General features: G+C 35.2%; 1 protein-coding gene across 6 annotated transcripts in view; it reads left to right on the forward strand.

The window, feature by feature from the left end:
- LOC145263202 (uncharacterized) overlaps nucleotides 1-15641 on the forward strand; it is a 420826-nt gene that overhangs the window by 341724 nt on the left and 63461 nt on the right. For all 6 annotated transcript variants that reach the window (XR_013864489.1, XR_013864490.1, XM_080120271.1 and 3 more), the window contains exon 14: nucleotides 5014-5047. Coding sequence is in view for 4 of the 6 variants with exons in the window: in XM_080120271.1 (XP_079976397.1) it covers nucleotides 5014-5047 (34 nt within the window). In the remaining 2 variants the exon portion in view is untranslated. The remainder of the gene's footprint in view (nucleotides 1-5013; nucleotides 5048-15641) is intronic.

A 15641-nucleotide genomic window follows, 5' to 3' on the forward strand; every position in this document is an offset into this window, starting at 1 on the left:
TAAAAATAATATCATAAAAAAACATAGACCCAGGAATCGACACTCTATATGTAGACGACCTATTCATATACTATCAATCAAAATACATATCAACAGTTGAATGCAAACTCCAACTCTGCCTAAATAAGATAAATAAATGTGCCATAGAAAATGGATTCAAATTTTCAGAAAAGAAAACAAAAAAAAGCAAACATTTCTGTAAACTACGAAAGTTCCATCATGACTCCACCTTGAAAGTGGACAATAATCATATCCCAGTTGTTGACCAACAAAAACACTAGGGCATCATATATGATAGGAAATTGACATTCATACCACACATAAATTCATACGACACATAAATTCATACGACACATAAATTCATACGACACATAAATTCATACCACACATAAATTCATACCACACATAAATTCATACCACACATAAATTCATACCACACATAAATTCATACCACACATAAATTCATACCACACATAAATTCATACCACACATAAAATACTTAAAAAACAAAATGCCACAAGACTATGCAATTAATCAAAGTGTTAACACACATCGACTGGGGTGCAGATAAAACTATATTATTAAAACTATACCAATTTTTAATTAGATCCAAACTTGATTACGGATGTTACATACGGAGCAGCCAGAAAATCATATGTGAAGGAATTGGATATGATACACCACCAAGGATTTAGATTGACCTATGAAGCCTTCAGAACCTCTCCAGTGGAGAGCTTGTATGTGGAGGCTAGCGAACCGCCACTGACCCTAAGAAAACAAAAACTCTACAATATTACTTAAAGCTTGCATCATGTACATCAAACCCTACAAATTAATGTGTTTTCCATCCACAATATACACACCTTTTCAAAAAAAAAAAAAAATTATCAAACCCTGCAAATTAATGTGTTTTCCATCCACAATATACACACCTTTTCAAAAAAAAAAAAAAAAAAAAATCAAACCCTGCAAATTAATGTGTTTTCCATCCACAATATACACACCTTTTCAAAAAAAAAAAAAAATTATCAAACCCTGCAAATTAATGTGTTTTCCATCCACAATATACACACCTTTTCAAAAAAAAAAAAAAAATTATCAAACCCTGCAAATTAATGTGTTTTCTGTCCACAATATACACACCTTTTCAAAAAAAAAAAAAAAATTATCAAACCCTGCAAATTAATGTGTTTTCTGTCCACAATATACACACCTTTTCAAAAAAAAAAAAAAATAATCAAACCCTGCAAATTAATGCGTTTTCCATCCACAATATACACACCTTTTCAAAAAAAAAAAAAAAATTATCAAACCCTGCAAATTAATGTGTTTTCTGTCCACAATATACACACCTTTTCAAATAAAAAAAAAAAAAATATTATCAAACCCTGCAAATTAATGTGTTTTCTGTCCACAATACACACACCTTTTCAAAAAAAAAAAAAAAATATTATCAAACCCTACAGCCTCTGTCTAAAGCACTTCCTCACAGAAACTCAAACAGACAACAAAAATACATGAATCATGTTCAGTCATCCATGATGTTAAAATTAAATATTCTGAAACAAAAACCCATCCCATGAAGAACTGTTTAACATCCAAAATAAATATGGAGAATATTCACAAATCTACACAGATGAATTAAAGGATGGAGACAGGGTAGGATGTGCAGCCATCCATAAAAGTAAAAAAAATAAAGAAAAGACTACCGGATGGAGCTTCTGTGTTTAGTGCAGAGGTGTCTGCCATTGACTTGGTGCTAACTATAATGTCTACTGATAACCATCAAAAATATTTCATCCTTACAGATTCTCTATCAGTACTCATATCACTGAAAGAAAAAACTGAAATGACAAATCCTCTTATTACAAATCTCCTAAATAAAATAAATACCATAACAATGAATGAATACATAATCGTCTGCTGGATTCCTAGTCACATCTACATGAACAAAAAAGTGGATAAAATAACAAAGGTCACTTCAACAAAACTATAAAATGGAAAAAATCACTTATACAAACCTAAAACCCAGTATATATATATATATATATAGAACGTGGCAAGAACATTGGAACTCTTGGACAGAGAATAAACTATTCAAAGTAACACCAAACATCAGAATAAGAGACACAAAAAAGATGTCAAGAAAAGAAGAGGTAGCAATGACTAGACTACAAATAGTTCACACTCATGTCACTCACTCACATCTATTAAAAGGAGAAGAGGTGCCTATTTGCATAACATGTCAGGAGCCATACACAGTGCATCATATCCTGATGGGCTGTGTGGACTTTAAACGGGCCCGAATAAAGCATTACCAAGAGAATAGTCTAAGTTTAATAGTTTAACAAAATCGACCCAGAAAAAATTGTTGAATTCCTGGAAGAGACTAAAATATACAATAAAATATAACAAAAGATTTTGCAAGAAAAACCAAAAACAACTAACCAACATCCAACACATTACAATTAATGTTTCAGCATTAAATGACTCAAAAGTAGTTGATATGCCGTAAAATAAAACAAACTCCTATAATTACTAGAATGATGAAGATTTTAAGATTTCAGTTTTTCATAACATACATGCAGCCTTGGTAGATGTGTGTGTGTGTAAAATAATAAAAAAAATACAACGGTGTAGTGATTATGACCAAGGATTGTAGTGTGAGCTTGGTGTGCCTGTTTCCAGTTTTGTCATTGTTACGCCGTCGTTTGCACTAATCCCCTTGGAAAAGTTATGCATCCTCCGGCTATGGATGAAATAATAGCATAGACTACACTTGGAAGCCTTGGCTGTGTAGAAAATTCAGAAAGAACACCAATCATTCTCTGCTTATCTTGGTATTTTTTTTTCCTTTCTAGACTACTCCTTGCCATTGGATTCTAATAGTGCTGGTTCAGGAGTGGTGCAGTTCAGGATTACACAACCCTTGCTTTACGGCATGCTTATGAGGGTATCATTGTTTCTAGAGATTGAAAGGAGGCCAATGTGTATATCTAAATTTATCTTTTAAAGGACTTTATTAGCTTATTACGTTCAAAATGAATTCAAACGAAAAGGTCAATCGGTTTAAATACCTTGGCTTCATCATCACTGCAACAGGCCAAGAGGAAGAAGATATTGGCAACTGCATCAGCAATACTTGTCTCGCCTTCTCTCGACTGCAATCACAGCTCTCTCTGGTCCCTGAAAGAGATAAGGCTCCACACAAAGGTCAAGATCTACCAGGCCTCGGTACGCACTATTCTGCTTTATGATTGCAAAATCTGGCCTATGCGTGCAAATAACCTTCACAAGCTTGAGGTGTTCGACCATCATTGCCTACGTAGCATCTTATGTGTCCACTGGCAACAATTCATCTCTAACAACACGGTCTGGCACACTACAAGATGCGCTCCCTTCAACAATCCCTCCTGGCCAGACGTCTTCGTTGGTTCAGCCATGCGCTTCGTTGAAACCAAGGTGAACTCATTTGTGAAGCCATCGACCCAGCACCACCATCAGGCTGGAAGAAGTGCCGTAGTGACCAATACAAAACCTGACTCGGGACGGTGAAATGATCCTTTCTGAATGACTAACATTTACATGATGTTTAATTAAGAACAAAGATAAAAAGAAATGTGAGTAAGCCATAATGAGGAGATCTTATTTGGGCAGAGAATTCTATGTGATTTTGAATATTTAGTCAGGGTTTACTTGTAGGGAAAGTATCTTCATGCCAGGTTATTGTGACAAACTTCCTGTACAGAGAGACTTTAGACACTCGAGGATGGTGTCTAGTAGGCATTCAAGTTATTGTGTGCGTGTGTACACATATTCAGAGTTCATGTAACATGAACAAGGTAAAAGTCATTAATCTATGATGGGTTCAACAAACATGACAGATAAGCAGTAACATAACAAACTATTAACCTTATGTTGTGGCTCCCTTTGTCTCTTGGGCTGTGAAGAAAACATTTCACTGTGAAGCAGTAACAACAGGAATTGTATAGAATAGGAGACCACGAAATGGAGTTTCATTCTATATTAAAAAGCAACTTTATTTGTCATCTTCGTTAGTAGCGTGTACAAGAGAGAAACAGGTTAGTAGGTTGAAGTGTTCTTGAGTAAAGATAGAATTAATATATTGCCGGCTTGTTGAGGAGAGAACAGCTCGGTCCACACGTGTTTATAGCTAGTAGTCGCTGGGACAAAGGAAGCTGATTAAAGGAGAAAGAAAGGGCAAAGTCTTCAGTGTAGTGGTGTGTGTGTGTGTGTGTGTGTGTCTGTGTATCAATGAGAGCAGTAGCATGGTAAAGAATGTTCATGTAGGTACCGCATGTGGAAACAAATGGGAGTTTGAAGAGAGCCATATTGGCTTGTTGTCGTACTCACGTTTGGCCTGGGGCCGAAGTCTGCTGAGGAAAGAGGAGTAAGCATTTCAGATTTTGCCTTTTATGTACTTGGTCACATGACAGAGCTGGCTTGTGATTGGACAAACCAGGGAGAAAATGGATTTCAAATCTCGAGCTGCGAGAATTAGCTCCTGCCTTTTCTTTTTCCTCGTTTATTCTCATTTTCACAGTTAGGTGTTTCCCTTAGAGATTCACAATGTTTTCTTTCTCTTTAGTTCTTGCATCATCTATTAGCTCAATCGAATGCTTCCATGGTTTATAACATTGAATTCATAAATCTATTTTCTTACGTATCTTTTAAAATTTAATTCATAAACATTCTTAAATCTAAGTTAAAATTCCTCTGTTAGATTTTTAACATAAATATTTTAGCTAAACATTTTTTTCTTTCAAAACATTCTCTCTGCATATCTTTTTCTACATAACAGTTAACAAATCAATAATGATAGTCGTTCCAACCTTTGGCATTGTGCGCCACAACTTAACACAGATCGTTGTATTGTTATGTTGGGCCAACATAACACTACAACGTGAACTTTTGTTTTCAAAAAGTTATATGAAATATTTTTTTTTTATTGATGTTTCTTTATTCATAAAATTTCCTATTTTATTATTTTAGTGATCAACGATGTTGGCTCAGAAGACCACGAAAGGTAAGCAACATTTTAAATGATTAAAAATGTTTTGGGCATTGAATTTATTTTGTGGTAATCTTTTGAATAATACTTATTAATTCTTGGAATGCTTTTATTTAGGGCATAATTTTTCTGTTTTTATAAAAATTGTTTCAAACAAGATATGAAGCCAATCGATATAAGGAGCTAAAAAAATTCAATGTCAAACATTAGCCAAGGATGAATGTTAGATGAGTATTTGCTTCCCCACTGAGCAAATTAGGCACAAGGCCATTTCTTAATGTGGAGAGAGAAGAGGGGGAGCGGAAAGGAGGAACCAGTTCCCCCGAGGGGAGGGGAGGAGGAGATGGTAGTACTGCCTCTTGGTATATAGGATTGCCCCTACATGGACTAGAAACTGATTGCCACAACCTTTCTGAAATGCTAGACCACTCGTTTCACTCCAATTTGTAAAGGAACCAGGGTTTTGCGGGCAGCCTCCAAATGGAGGGGGGGGGGGAGAGGTGTTGTGTCCTAAATAGGAGAGAAAAGAAAAAATTGGTGGGGGTGTTAGTGTTTGATTTGATTTCCTCCAAGATGGGTTGAGCTTTCAGAGAGGAGGGCAAAAGAAAAAATTGTTGCTTTTGGAGGTTGGAGTCTTGGAGGCTTTCTAATAAGGGAAACAAGATTTATTCGGCTGGCTGAGAGGCTGAAGGAAGTAAAATTGGAAAGGGGCGGGGGTTCGACGGAAACCCCAGAACCGCGCGCTCCACACCTAGGCGGGGAACACTTACTCAAATTTGGCCCCTCTTCGTACACACAGACTTGCTAACTGTATTCATCTTCTTTCAAAAGCCACGTGATGCAGCCTTCTTCTGTCGCATCTGATCTTTATCCGTAGTTGGTGTTTAAAGAAAGCGATCAGATCAGAAAAAGGCAGCACCCCCTGGCCATCTTGCAGTCTCGACATCCAAATCACCATTCTCACCACGGCCAGGATTGCGATGTAGACCATTTGTCTCTCCTGGTCCCACGGCGACCTCATGTTGTCCACTATGTTTGATACAGTAATCAGGCGAGGATGCTTGGGGACGATGCGAGCCGTCACCTCGCCAACATACAACCAGTACTGGCGGAGTTCACAGCGATCAAAAAATGCGTGATCAGTTGTTTCTGCGGTTATCGTGCTGCAATGGGGACAGGCCGACGACTCCAAGAAACCAGACGGAGGCCAGGCGAATTAGATGGAATAAATTCTAATTCAGAAAACAGCAGTTCTTCCCCCTTTGTTAGAAACATAGCTCCTTAAGTGTGCAGGTTAAAGGACGAGAGAGTTATGAGGCTGACGAAAGTAAACCCGGATTTGACTTTCTACTTTCATTATTATCTAGTTATTATATTCTAATTACAATGAGGATCTGTTATTTTCATCAAAATTAGAAATATTTTCTAATTTTCACTATGGGCAAATAGCTCCACTGCCTTGTGGATGCCTTGGGAAAGACAAATGCTAAGAGAGTAAACCCCCAACAAAAAATCCGATTCAGAGTCCTGGTAAGCAGATGCTGAAGCACTGCAACACTTTTACGGCAACTTGTGCAGTTGTGCTGGCTTCAACCATATTGGCTTGCCTTTCCATCGGACTTTGTCTGCAATGTTTAGAGGGGGGGGGCCCTGGTAACCAGGCAAACCTAGGTCTCCTTATCACTTGTCCTGGCTTGCATCCAGATTTGAACTCTATAACCAAAGCAGATCCTGCAGTGCACCAGACTAGATGTAAATAAATATCTAAATATTTTTATTATTCGAAAACATAAAAAAATGAGTTAATAATAGAGCATGCATCATAAGTTAATAGAGCAAAAAAAAAAAATTATGAAAGTGCTCGATTTTTTAAATCACATGGTAGGTCAGTGAAACTTTTTGGCTTCAATAATCATAATAATCATCGACCAACAGACATTTCAACGTTACCTGGTCAATATCTAATGCATGTGGTTTTACAAGCTTTTTCAAGCTTTGAGGGTGGGGTGGGGGGCATTCAGACCTAGGATTAATGGTAGGATAAGCAATTTTTTTTTGTAGTTTCTAATCTTTCACCATGAAAAAAATCCCCGCCACCCTAATAAAAACCCACAGAATTTCTCCCATATATATAAAAAAAAAACAACTTTTGTTCAATGTTAAATTTCATACAGGACCCCCACCCCCACCCCAGTTAAGAAATGCAAGTGCGGAGATATGAAGGCTGGAAAATTCATGTCGATTTCACCGTTTTTTACCATTGGCTACTGGAAAATATATTTAAAAGAATATAGTCGATTTGAAAAAAATAGAAATAGTGAAAATGTTGCTTGCATAAACTTACACATATTACACAACATGTTTTTTTTTTTTTTCATATTTGTCATATGAGAGAGAGTTTGGTTTGACCATTCTATTTTACGGCATAGTAATCCTTTTCGGTTATTTAATGCTGAATCCAATAATTTTGAAAAAAAAAAAATTGTTTACATGTTTTAAGTTGTTTTTATATCTTCAAATATTTATTCATGGTATTTGGTTTGGTTGTTTTGTTTTACGGCATATCAACTCTTTTTCATGTTATTTGATGCAGAATCCAATTTTTTGTGTCCAATAATTTTGGAAAAAAGTTTTTATGCCTCAAGTTTTCTGTTTTTTTTTTTGTATCTTCTAATATTTATTCATGGTGTTTGTTTTTTTTTTTCGGTGGAGGAAAACTGTTTTGTTTTCGATTTTTGCGGAACATGATTGAGTTTTTCAAAGCGAAAAGAAAAAACAATACCATTAATGTTTGGTGCATTTTAGGTCAGGAAACCAATATCTTCAGACAGCTTTATCTGGTAGTAGCAGGAGGAGAGCATGTATCACAACTTAATAGGGCAAAAAAAAAAAAAAAAAGAGCACAAAGGTGCTCGATTTCTTAAATTGCATACTAGTCAGTGAAAAATTTAACATTGAGCACTGGGTTAGAAATATCTCCACAACCGTGATCATAGGAGACTTAGCGTAAGGACAGTCAGTCATCATCAAACACCTGTCAAAGTAAACGTAGATAATAAACCTGGATAGTGAATTAGTGACTATACATTCCTGTATCTGTTGAGGGTGCCCAGGTTTCATTTACTGTGTGTTATTTGCTTTAGGAGAAAAAAAAAAGCAGCTTGTAAAACCATCTGGATATATTTTTATGTGGAACGACAACAAATTTCGCCATGTTTCTGATGTTGGATTTCATTCCTAACAGAATCAATAAATCTTTCTGAAATATAAACAAACCAGATTTTCTTTTAAATCCAAGATGACCATATACACTGCATGTGAAATTATTAACGAGATAACATTTTTATTACCAGTTTCAGAAACTTACCGGTAGTTTCGTATCAAAAGCTTCGGAAATGTTGGCAATGCTGAGCTGCGCCTACTATGAAATTTTCGTACTGTTCCGCTCAATGTAAACAACTTGCTATCGTAATTGTTGAATCCACGGTATTTGGGGTGTGTCAAATTATTAACAAGGCAGTTTGTTTCGTCAATAAAATGGGTCGTAAAGATGGTTCGAGTAATTCTGAAAAGAGTACTATTACAGAACAGCTAGCAAAAGGTAAAACTACCCTTGAAATATCGAAAATGATAGGAAGGTACCATTAAACTGTGAGGAACTTTGTCAAGGACCCTACAAAGGTACATAAGAGAGCTGATAAAGGTAAATCTAGAGTTGTTTCACGCCGTTCTCTACTCCAAATTAAACGTAAAGTTGTTAAGAACCCTGTCCAGACTAGTCGAAGTCTTTGACCAAGCCGCATTAAAGAATGTCTCAAAGTGTGCGATGTCGCCTTCTGAAAAAAGTAGCAAAGTCTGTTAAGCCTGTGACAAAGCCTCCATTAAAGCAACATCACACATAAAACCGATTGAAATGGGCAAAGGACAACATGAAACGGATTTTTCCAAAGTTTTGTTTACGGATGAAGTGCATGTCACTCTTGATAGCCAAGATGGCTGGAGCAAGGGATGGATCCTGGATGGACGACATCATCATCAGTGTTTATGGTGCCAACAAGGTGGTGGTGGGATAATGATTTGGGCTGAGTTTATCAGAGGTACTTTAGTTGGCTCATGGAGACACCCAGAAGGTGTAAAAATGATGTCAAATGCTTACATAGCTTTTCTGAATCATGGCTAAAGAAGCAAAGGTTGACGAAGAACCATTATTTTTATGCAGGATAATGCTCCCTCACACGAAGCAAACAAAAGCAAAGAGTGTTTGCAACAACTAGGGTTCTCTGGGCTATGGAAGATGGAGTGGCCTGCAAATTCACCAGATTTTAACCCAATTGAGAACCTTTGGAGTATCATGAAGCGATGCTTCTACGCAAGTGGATGCCAATTTAAGAGCAAAGATGAGTTGTGGGATGCTCTCCAAGAGGTTGTGTTGATGAAAACACAAATTTTACTAATTCTGTGGACTAACGTCTTTTACAAGTCATTCATAAAAGAATCGCATAACCCCTACTAATTATGTCAACGTGAAAATTGCTATGTAGTTATTGTGCTCTAAGGATTTTTCCTAGTTCATTTAATGTTTGAAAATTATTTCAATAAACAAATTATGGGTATATTGTTTTCTTTTCTCAACCTCGTTAATAACTTGACATATTGAAATCAACAGATATTCCTATCTTCTGCCATAGTTTCGCTAATACTGCTTTAAATAATTTTATTTTCTGACTGGTGTAGCTGAATAGAATTGTAAGCACTTTCCCAAAGTTTCATTGATTTTTATTCACCCGTCTCTTAAATATTAAAAAAAAAAATGTAAACTCATTAATAATTTGATAACCAGAGTAGATGAAGCCAATCGTAATGTGTAGTACTTAAATAATGTATATTAGGCAGCATTTTTTCTTTTAAGCAAGTTTCCTTTCTACATGATTCCATGAACAAAGCTTCTTTCTTAGAACTGCACGCCTGTGGAATTGTCTTCCGTTTTCCTGCTTTCCGGCTGACTACAAATAAGTTCTTGATGAGCTGTTCCATATAAGTTATCAAATTTACCGAATTTTCATTACTAATGATTACTATAATGTCCAATTTCTACTGTGCGCTCTTTAACCCTTATCCTTGAGTGGCCTCTTGGCCTTGATAATGTGGTGATGCCAGTGTAAAAAAAAAAAATCATTTGGTTCTGATCCTTATTCATTTTTTTTTTTTTGTTTCTGGCAAAAACTGGAAGATGTAAATGTCATAGTCACTTTTCACCTGAGTACTTTCTAGTCCGTCTGGATTCACCATCAGGGCTGATTACCAGTTAAGATATTACGATATTTATAAAGGTGATTATTTTTTTTTTTCTCTCTAAAAGTAACATACAACATTTTAATATACTTAACTAGCAAGGAGACCTGACGTTGCGGGGGAATGAATAAAAATCAACAAATGTTTCATTCACCTATATTTTATTGTCATTGAAATCTGTAAAATCGACCATTTTTCAATCCTCTTTGCAGTTACTTAGTCCACGATACTTTGTAGAAAAACCTGTTGATTTTATAAAATTATTTTTATATTATGGCTTGAATTAAAGCTTAAAATGCAAATATCAAGTATCATGGTTCAGTTGTGAAACACTCATTTCGAATGCACCCCTGTCATATCAAAGTCTATTGTTGATTTTATATGCCAGACCTTTCTGCTTGTGTGGTAATAAAACTTCTTAAATGCACTTATGATGTTAGGCTGTGTAAGGCGTTAACTTTAGTCCAAATCGTCTGTTCCTTCTTTCATTGAATTTTTTTGATTATTGATACTTATCAAAGACATTCCGATACAAAACCTATCTAAAAACACTACCAGGCACATAAAGTACATTTGTGTGAAATTTATAAAAAAAAAAAAATAGACCCAGTTGTTTAGTGTTACATAGAAAAGGGATTTTAGTCAGTCATTCAGAGAGTTGATCAGCCAAGAGTTGACATAGTCAGAGGAGTGTCCCTTAGTATCTAGGAGTGTCCCTTAGTATCTACATGGTTAATCTTCTGATTAACCATGTAGATACAAGTGGAATTCCTGACGTCATCGACCAGCCGATCAGATGAATAAAGAAGTCATCATTATGTTGTAATTGTTGTCTTGTGTCACATCCTTCATCACAAACGAAAGGTAATTGTGTTTATCATCTTATAATGAACATTGTGTAAAGCCTTCAAAGATTGTCTATCTTCTCTCCTCTGTGTTAAGAACTTGTGCATCATATCACCCTCTCCTCTAATGTGTTAAAAGAACTGTAATATAAATGTCTTCTAATTATCACTATCGTTATGTCTGTATTACATGAGTCCCGTTATATATGTGCCGCAATATGAATTCCCGTCACTCTCCAATATGAACCCCGCACAACATTTATTGTGATTTGGTGCTCGTTTCCAGTGCACCGATACAAGGGTGTGGCAAAAAAATTAAATCTTGCGTATACCACGGAAACAACTAAAGTCCTTAGCTAGACGAAATACACACATACACGCAATGGAAAAAAAAAGTAAAGCATACACTCTCACACAAAACAAAAAATGCTGATATGCCGCAAAAAAAACAAACAATAAAAACACTCACACATGAATATCTATTTAGAAAAAAATGTTGATATGCCGCAAAAAAAACAAACAATAAAAACACTCACACATGAATATCTATTTAGAAAAAAAATGTTGATATGCCGCAAAAAAAACAAACAATAAAAACACTCACACATGAATATCTATTTAGACAAAAAATGTCGATATGCCGCAAAAAAAACAGAAACAATAAAAACACTCACACGCGAATATCTATTTAGAAAAAAAATGTTGATATGCTGCAAAAAAAAAAACAAACAATAAAAACACTCACACATGAATATCTATTTAGAAAAAAAATGTCGATATGCCGCAAAAAAAACAAAACAATAAAAACACTCACACACGAATATCTATTTAGAAAAAAAAATGTTGATATGCTGCAAAAAAAAAAACAAACAATAAAAACACTCACACATGAATATCTATTTAGAAAAAAAATGTCGATATGCCGCAAAAAAAACAAACAATAAAAACACTTACACGCGAATATCTATTTAGAAAGGTAAAGAATAAAATCCTGGACGATTTTACATACATTCACATATGAAAGAAAAAATGTACTTAAGAGAGATGATATGCCGCAGAAGAAAAAAAAGAACGTAGATATGAATGAAAAAAAAAAAAAGCAAGAAAAACACTCACACCCAAAGAAAAGCAAGTTCACAAGTTCTAATATTAAAAGAACTGCAATATATAAATGTTTTCTCTCCGTCATCATCACTATCGTTATATCAGTATTATATGTACCCCGTTATATATGTGCCCCAATATGAGTCCCGTTAATGTGTCCCCAATATGAAGTCCCTGTCATCTTTAAATATATACCCCTGCTATTCAACATTAGGGGTCCATAGGGAATGAACTCATATGCATAGTTCCTTTTATATAATAGAGATAACGTGATTTATTGGAGGAAAAAAAATCACCTAAAAAAAATATATAAAATAAAAAAGATGAGATATAAAACTCCAGACTATAGTGGAATGCGGCCGCAAATAGATGGCAACATTTAATGCTAGTAAGTTAATGAATAAATTAAATCATACAGTATAACTGGACGTATACTAAATATAATTATATCCTTCTTAGACAATAGAAGCATACAGGTTGTCATTGATGGGCGTACATCCAAGCAGTATAACATTAATGCGGGAGTGCCTAAGGGGTCGATCCTTCGACCATTATTATTCCTGATATTCATAAATGACCTCCCTGATAATATTTTGTCCGAGATGAGTATATTTGCTGATGATACAACGCTCTATAACATGTATGAGGGAAGGGCAGATGTACATAAATCTAAGACAATGGCAGAATCGTTAGAAAATAACCTCAAGACTATAGTGGAATGGGGCCGTAAATAGATGGTAACATTTAATGCGAGTAAAACTAAGCTGCTCTCTTTTAACAATTACAAGACGCCTCCCCAACTCCCTATATCCATGACAAATAGCACCCTACCTGAGAATTCTGCTTTCAAACTCCTCGGCCTAACATTTGCGGGCAATATGAACTGGAACAAATACATAGAGGACATTGCAAAGGCTGCTGCAAAGAAGGTGGGTTCCCTCTATCGAGCTAGAAAAGTACTCATGTCTGAGAGTATCCTGTACCGTTACAAGGCCACCATTCGCTCATGCATGGAGTATTGTTCCCACATCTGGGCTGGCGCATCTACCACTACTCCCTCTTAGATAAAGTCCAAAAAAGAGTTGTCGATCTAATCGACCCCACTTTATCAACTAAGCTCCAGCCACTGTCCCATCACTGCAATGTTGCATCACTGTGCCTATTTTAGAAATATTTTAATGGAATATGTTCTGATGAACTTGTTTCACTTGTACCCCCTCGACGTACACATCCCCGCAAACCCGCTTAGCAATAAGATCTCATCCTTTCACTGTTGTTGTCCCTAAATGCCAGAAAGCTTTCTATTCTAATAGTTTCTTCCCTCGAACAGCTAGACTTTGGAATTCCCTTCCTGCTGGCTGCTTCCCCGACTGTACTGATATGCAGAAGTTTAAATGTAACATAAAAAATATCTTGTTAATCTTTCCTAGCCATGGCCCCAAATAGTAGCCCCTTACGTCCAAGTGGCGATATAATTTGTAAAGGGTGATCATAAGTATAAAAAAAAAGGGTAAAATCGAAAAGCAAAACAAAAGAATATATTTTAAATTGAAGTTTCTGAATTTTTGAGATGAGGATTGGTTATACATATTATTATTCATCGGACTACAGTTCTCATCTTGAGTGTGATTTTTCACATTTCGGTCGATGTAACCTCTGACCTTCTCAAGGTGTATCTTGTCGAACTCGGGAATGTTTCTGTCAAACCCAGGAATTTAGACGGAATTTTGAGCGTAATCCTTTATTTACACCACGGGGGTAGCATGCTCTTGTTCCATCAGCCATGACTGGATAGAGGTCCTAAGTAATTCGCAAATGTATTTTTTTCGGTCGCCCACACTGAAGATTGAACCTTCAACCTTCAAGAGAATATTACTTTTACAATTGATTTTTCCCAGTACTCTAACCACTGAGCCATGGGTTCTTGAAAATCACACTCAAGATGAGAACAGTAGTCCGATAATTAATAATACATATTTTAAATTGTAGTTTTTATACTTTATTTTTTACTTTATTTTTTAACTTTCTATTTTTAAGAGACCATGTGACGTTTTCGAATTACAATTTTCTCCTTCATTGAGGACATGACTTTTTTTATAAACAAGATCCCCTTACAAGAACTTTATTTACTCGTAACTAATTGACAGAAACATTATCATGATCGTGTAGCGATATTAAAATGTTGATATAAATAAAAAGTGTGAGTATGTATGTATATATATATATATATATATATATACTAGCAAAAGTACCAGTCGTTGACTGGGTTCAAAAACAGCCTACAGAAAATGGACTCTGATTTATGGATGTATGATAGATTATGAAAAGGAAGGGTTGTAAATTTGGGTTGAATTTGGGAGTATCAAAACCAAAGCAAAATACGGTGAAAGTAAAAATAAAATAGATAAACCTCATAATTTATTATGCCATACCTGTTCACACTGAAACACTTATCACAATATTCTGGTGATCTATATTAAAAAACCTTGTTAAACTTTGTGACATATTTCCATTCTATGAAGGTCAGGTGCGAACGAACACCCCATATATTTATTGTACCATATTTCTTCAAATTGAAACATAATTATCAAAGTATACTTACGCAGATAGATATGAAAAGTCTTTATTAAATTTTGTGCCTATTTCCATTCTATGGAGGCCAGGCGCGAACGCAGACCCCACAATTTTAATGACCTCCGTTCTGCCAAATCAAACATACCCATTCCTGTGTCTCGATACATCTATTATTATATGTAATCAGTTTTTTAAAATAGTCAACCATATAGGAGCCTATTCGTGACCACACACACAGGCATTCGGCTTTATATTATATATATATATATATATATATATATATATATATAGTGATGGCACAATTCCAATATTTTTCCTGATTCTGATACAATTACCGATTCTGTTCAAAATTCCCGATTCCAATACAATTACTGATTTTTTGAAATTTCTAAACATATTTTTTTGGTGGGGTTGGGATGGGTCGAAATGTGGGCATATATTTTCCCAAACATACAAATAAATGTGGGAAGATGATCTATAAATTTTAGTTTTACTTGCAGTTTAAAATAAATAAATATTTATTTTATCATTAATACGGACTATGTAAAATTAAGTTTTAAGCAAAAGCAATCAAATAAAAAAAATTTAAAAGCATCATTTTGGGAATTGGAAATAAAGCTCAAATTTTTCTGATACGATTCCGATATCTCCAAAAGTTCTAATTTTTCAGTTTCCCAATTCTGATTAATCATTCCAACACTAATATATATATATATATCTATATATATATATATCTATAAAAGTGAACGTGTCTGTCTGTCTGTCTGTGTGTCTGTCTGTCTGTCTGTGTACAT

This window comes from Euprymna scolopes, chromosome 38 (assembly GCF_053919585.1).
Source record: "Euprymna scolopes isolate OS-2025 chromosome 38, ASM5391958v1, whole genome shotgun sequence".
NCBI classification, from domain to species: domain Eukaryota; kingdom Metazoa; phylum Mollusca; class Cephalopoda; order Sepiida; family Sepiolidae; genus Euprymna; species Euprymna scolopes.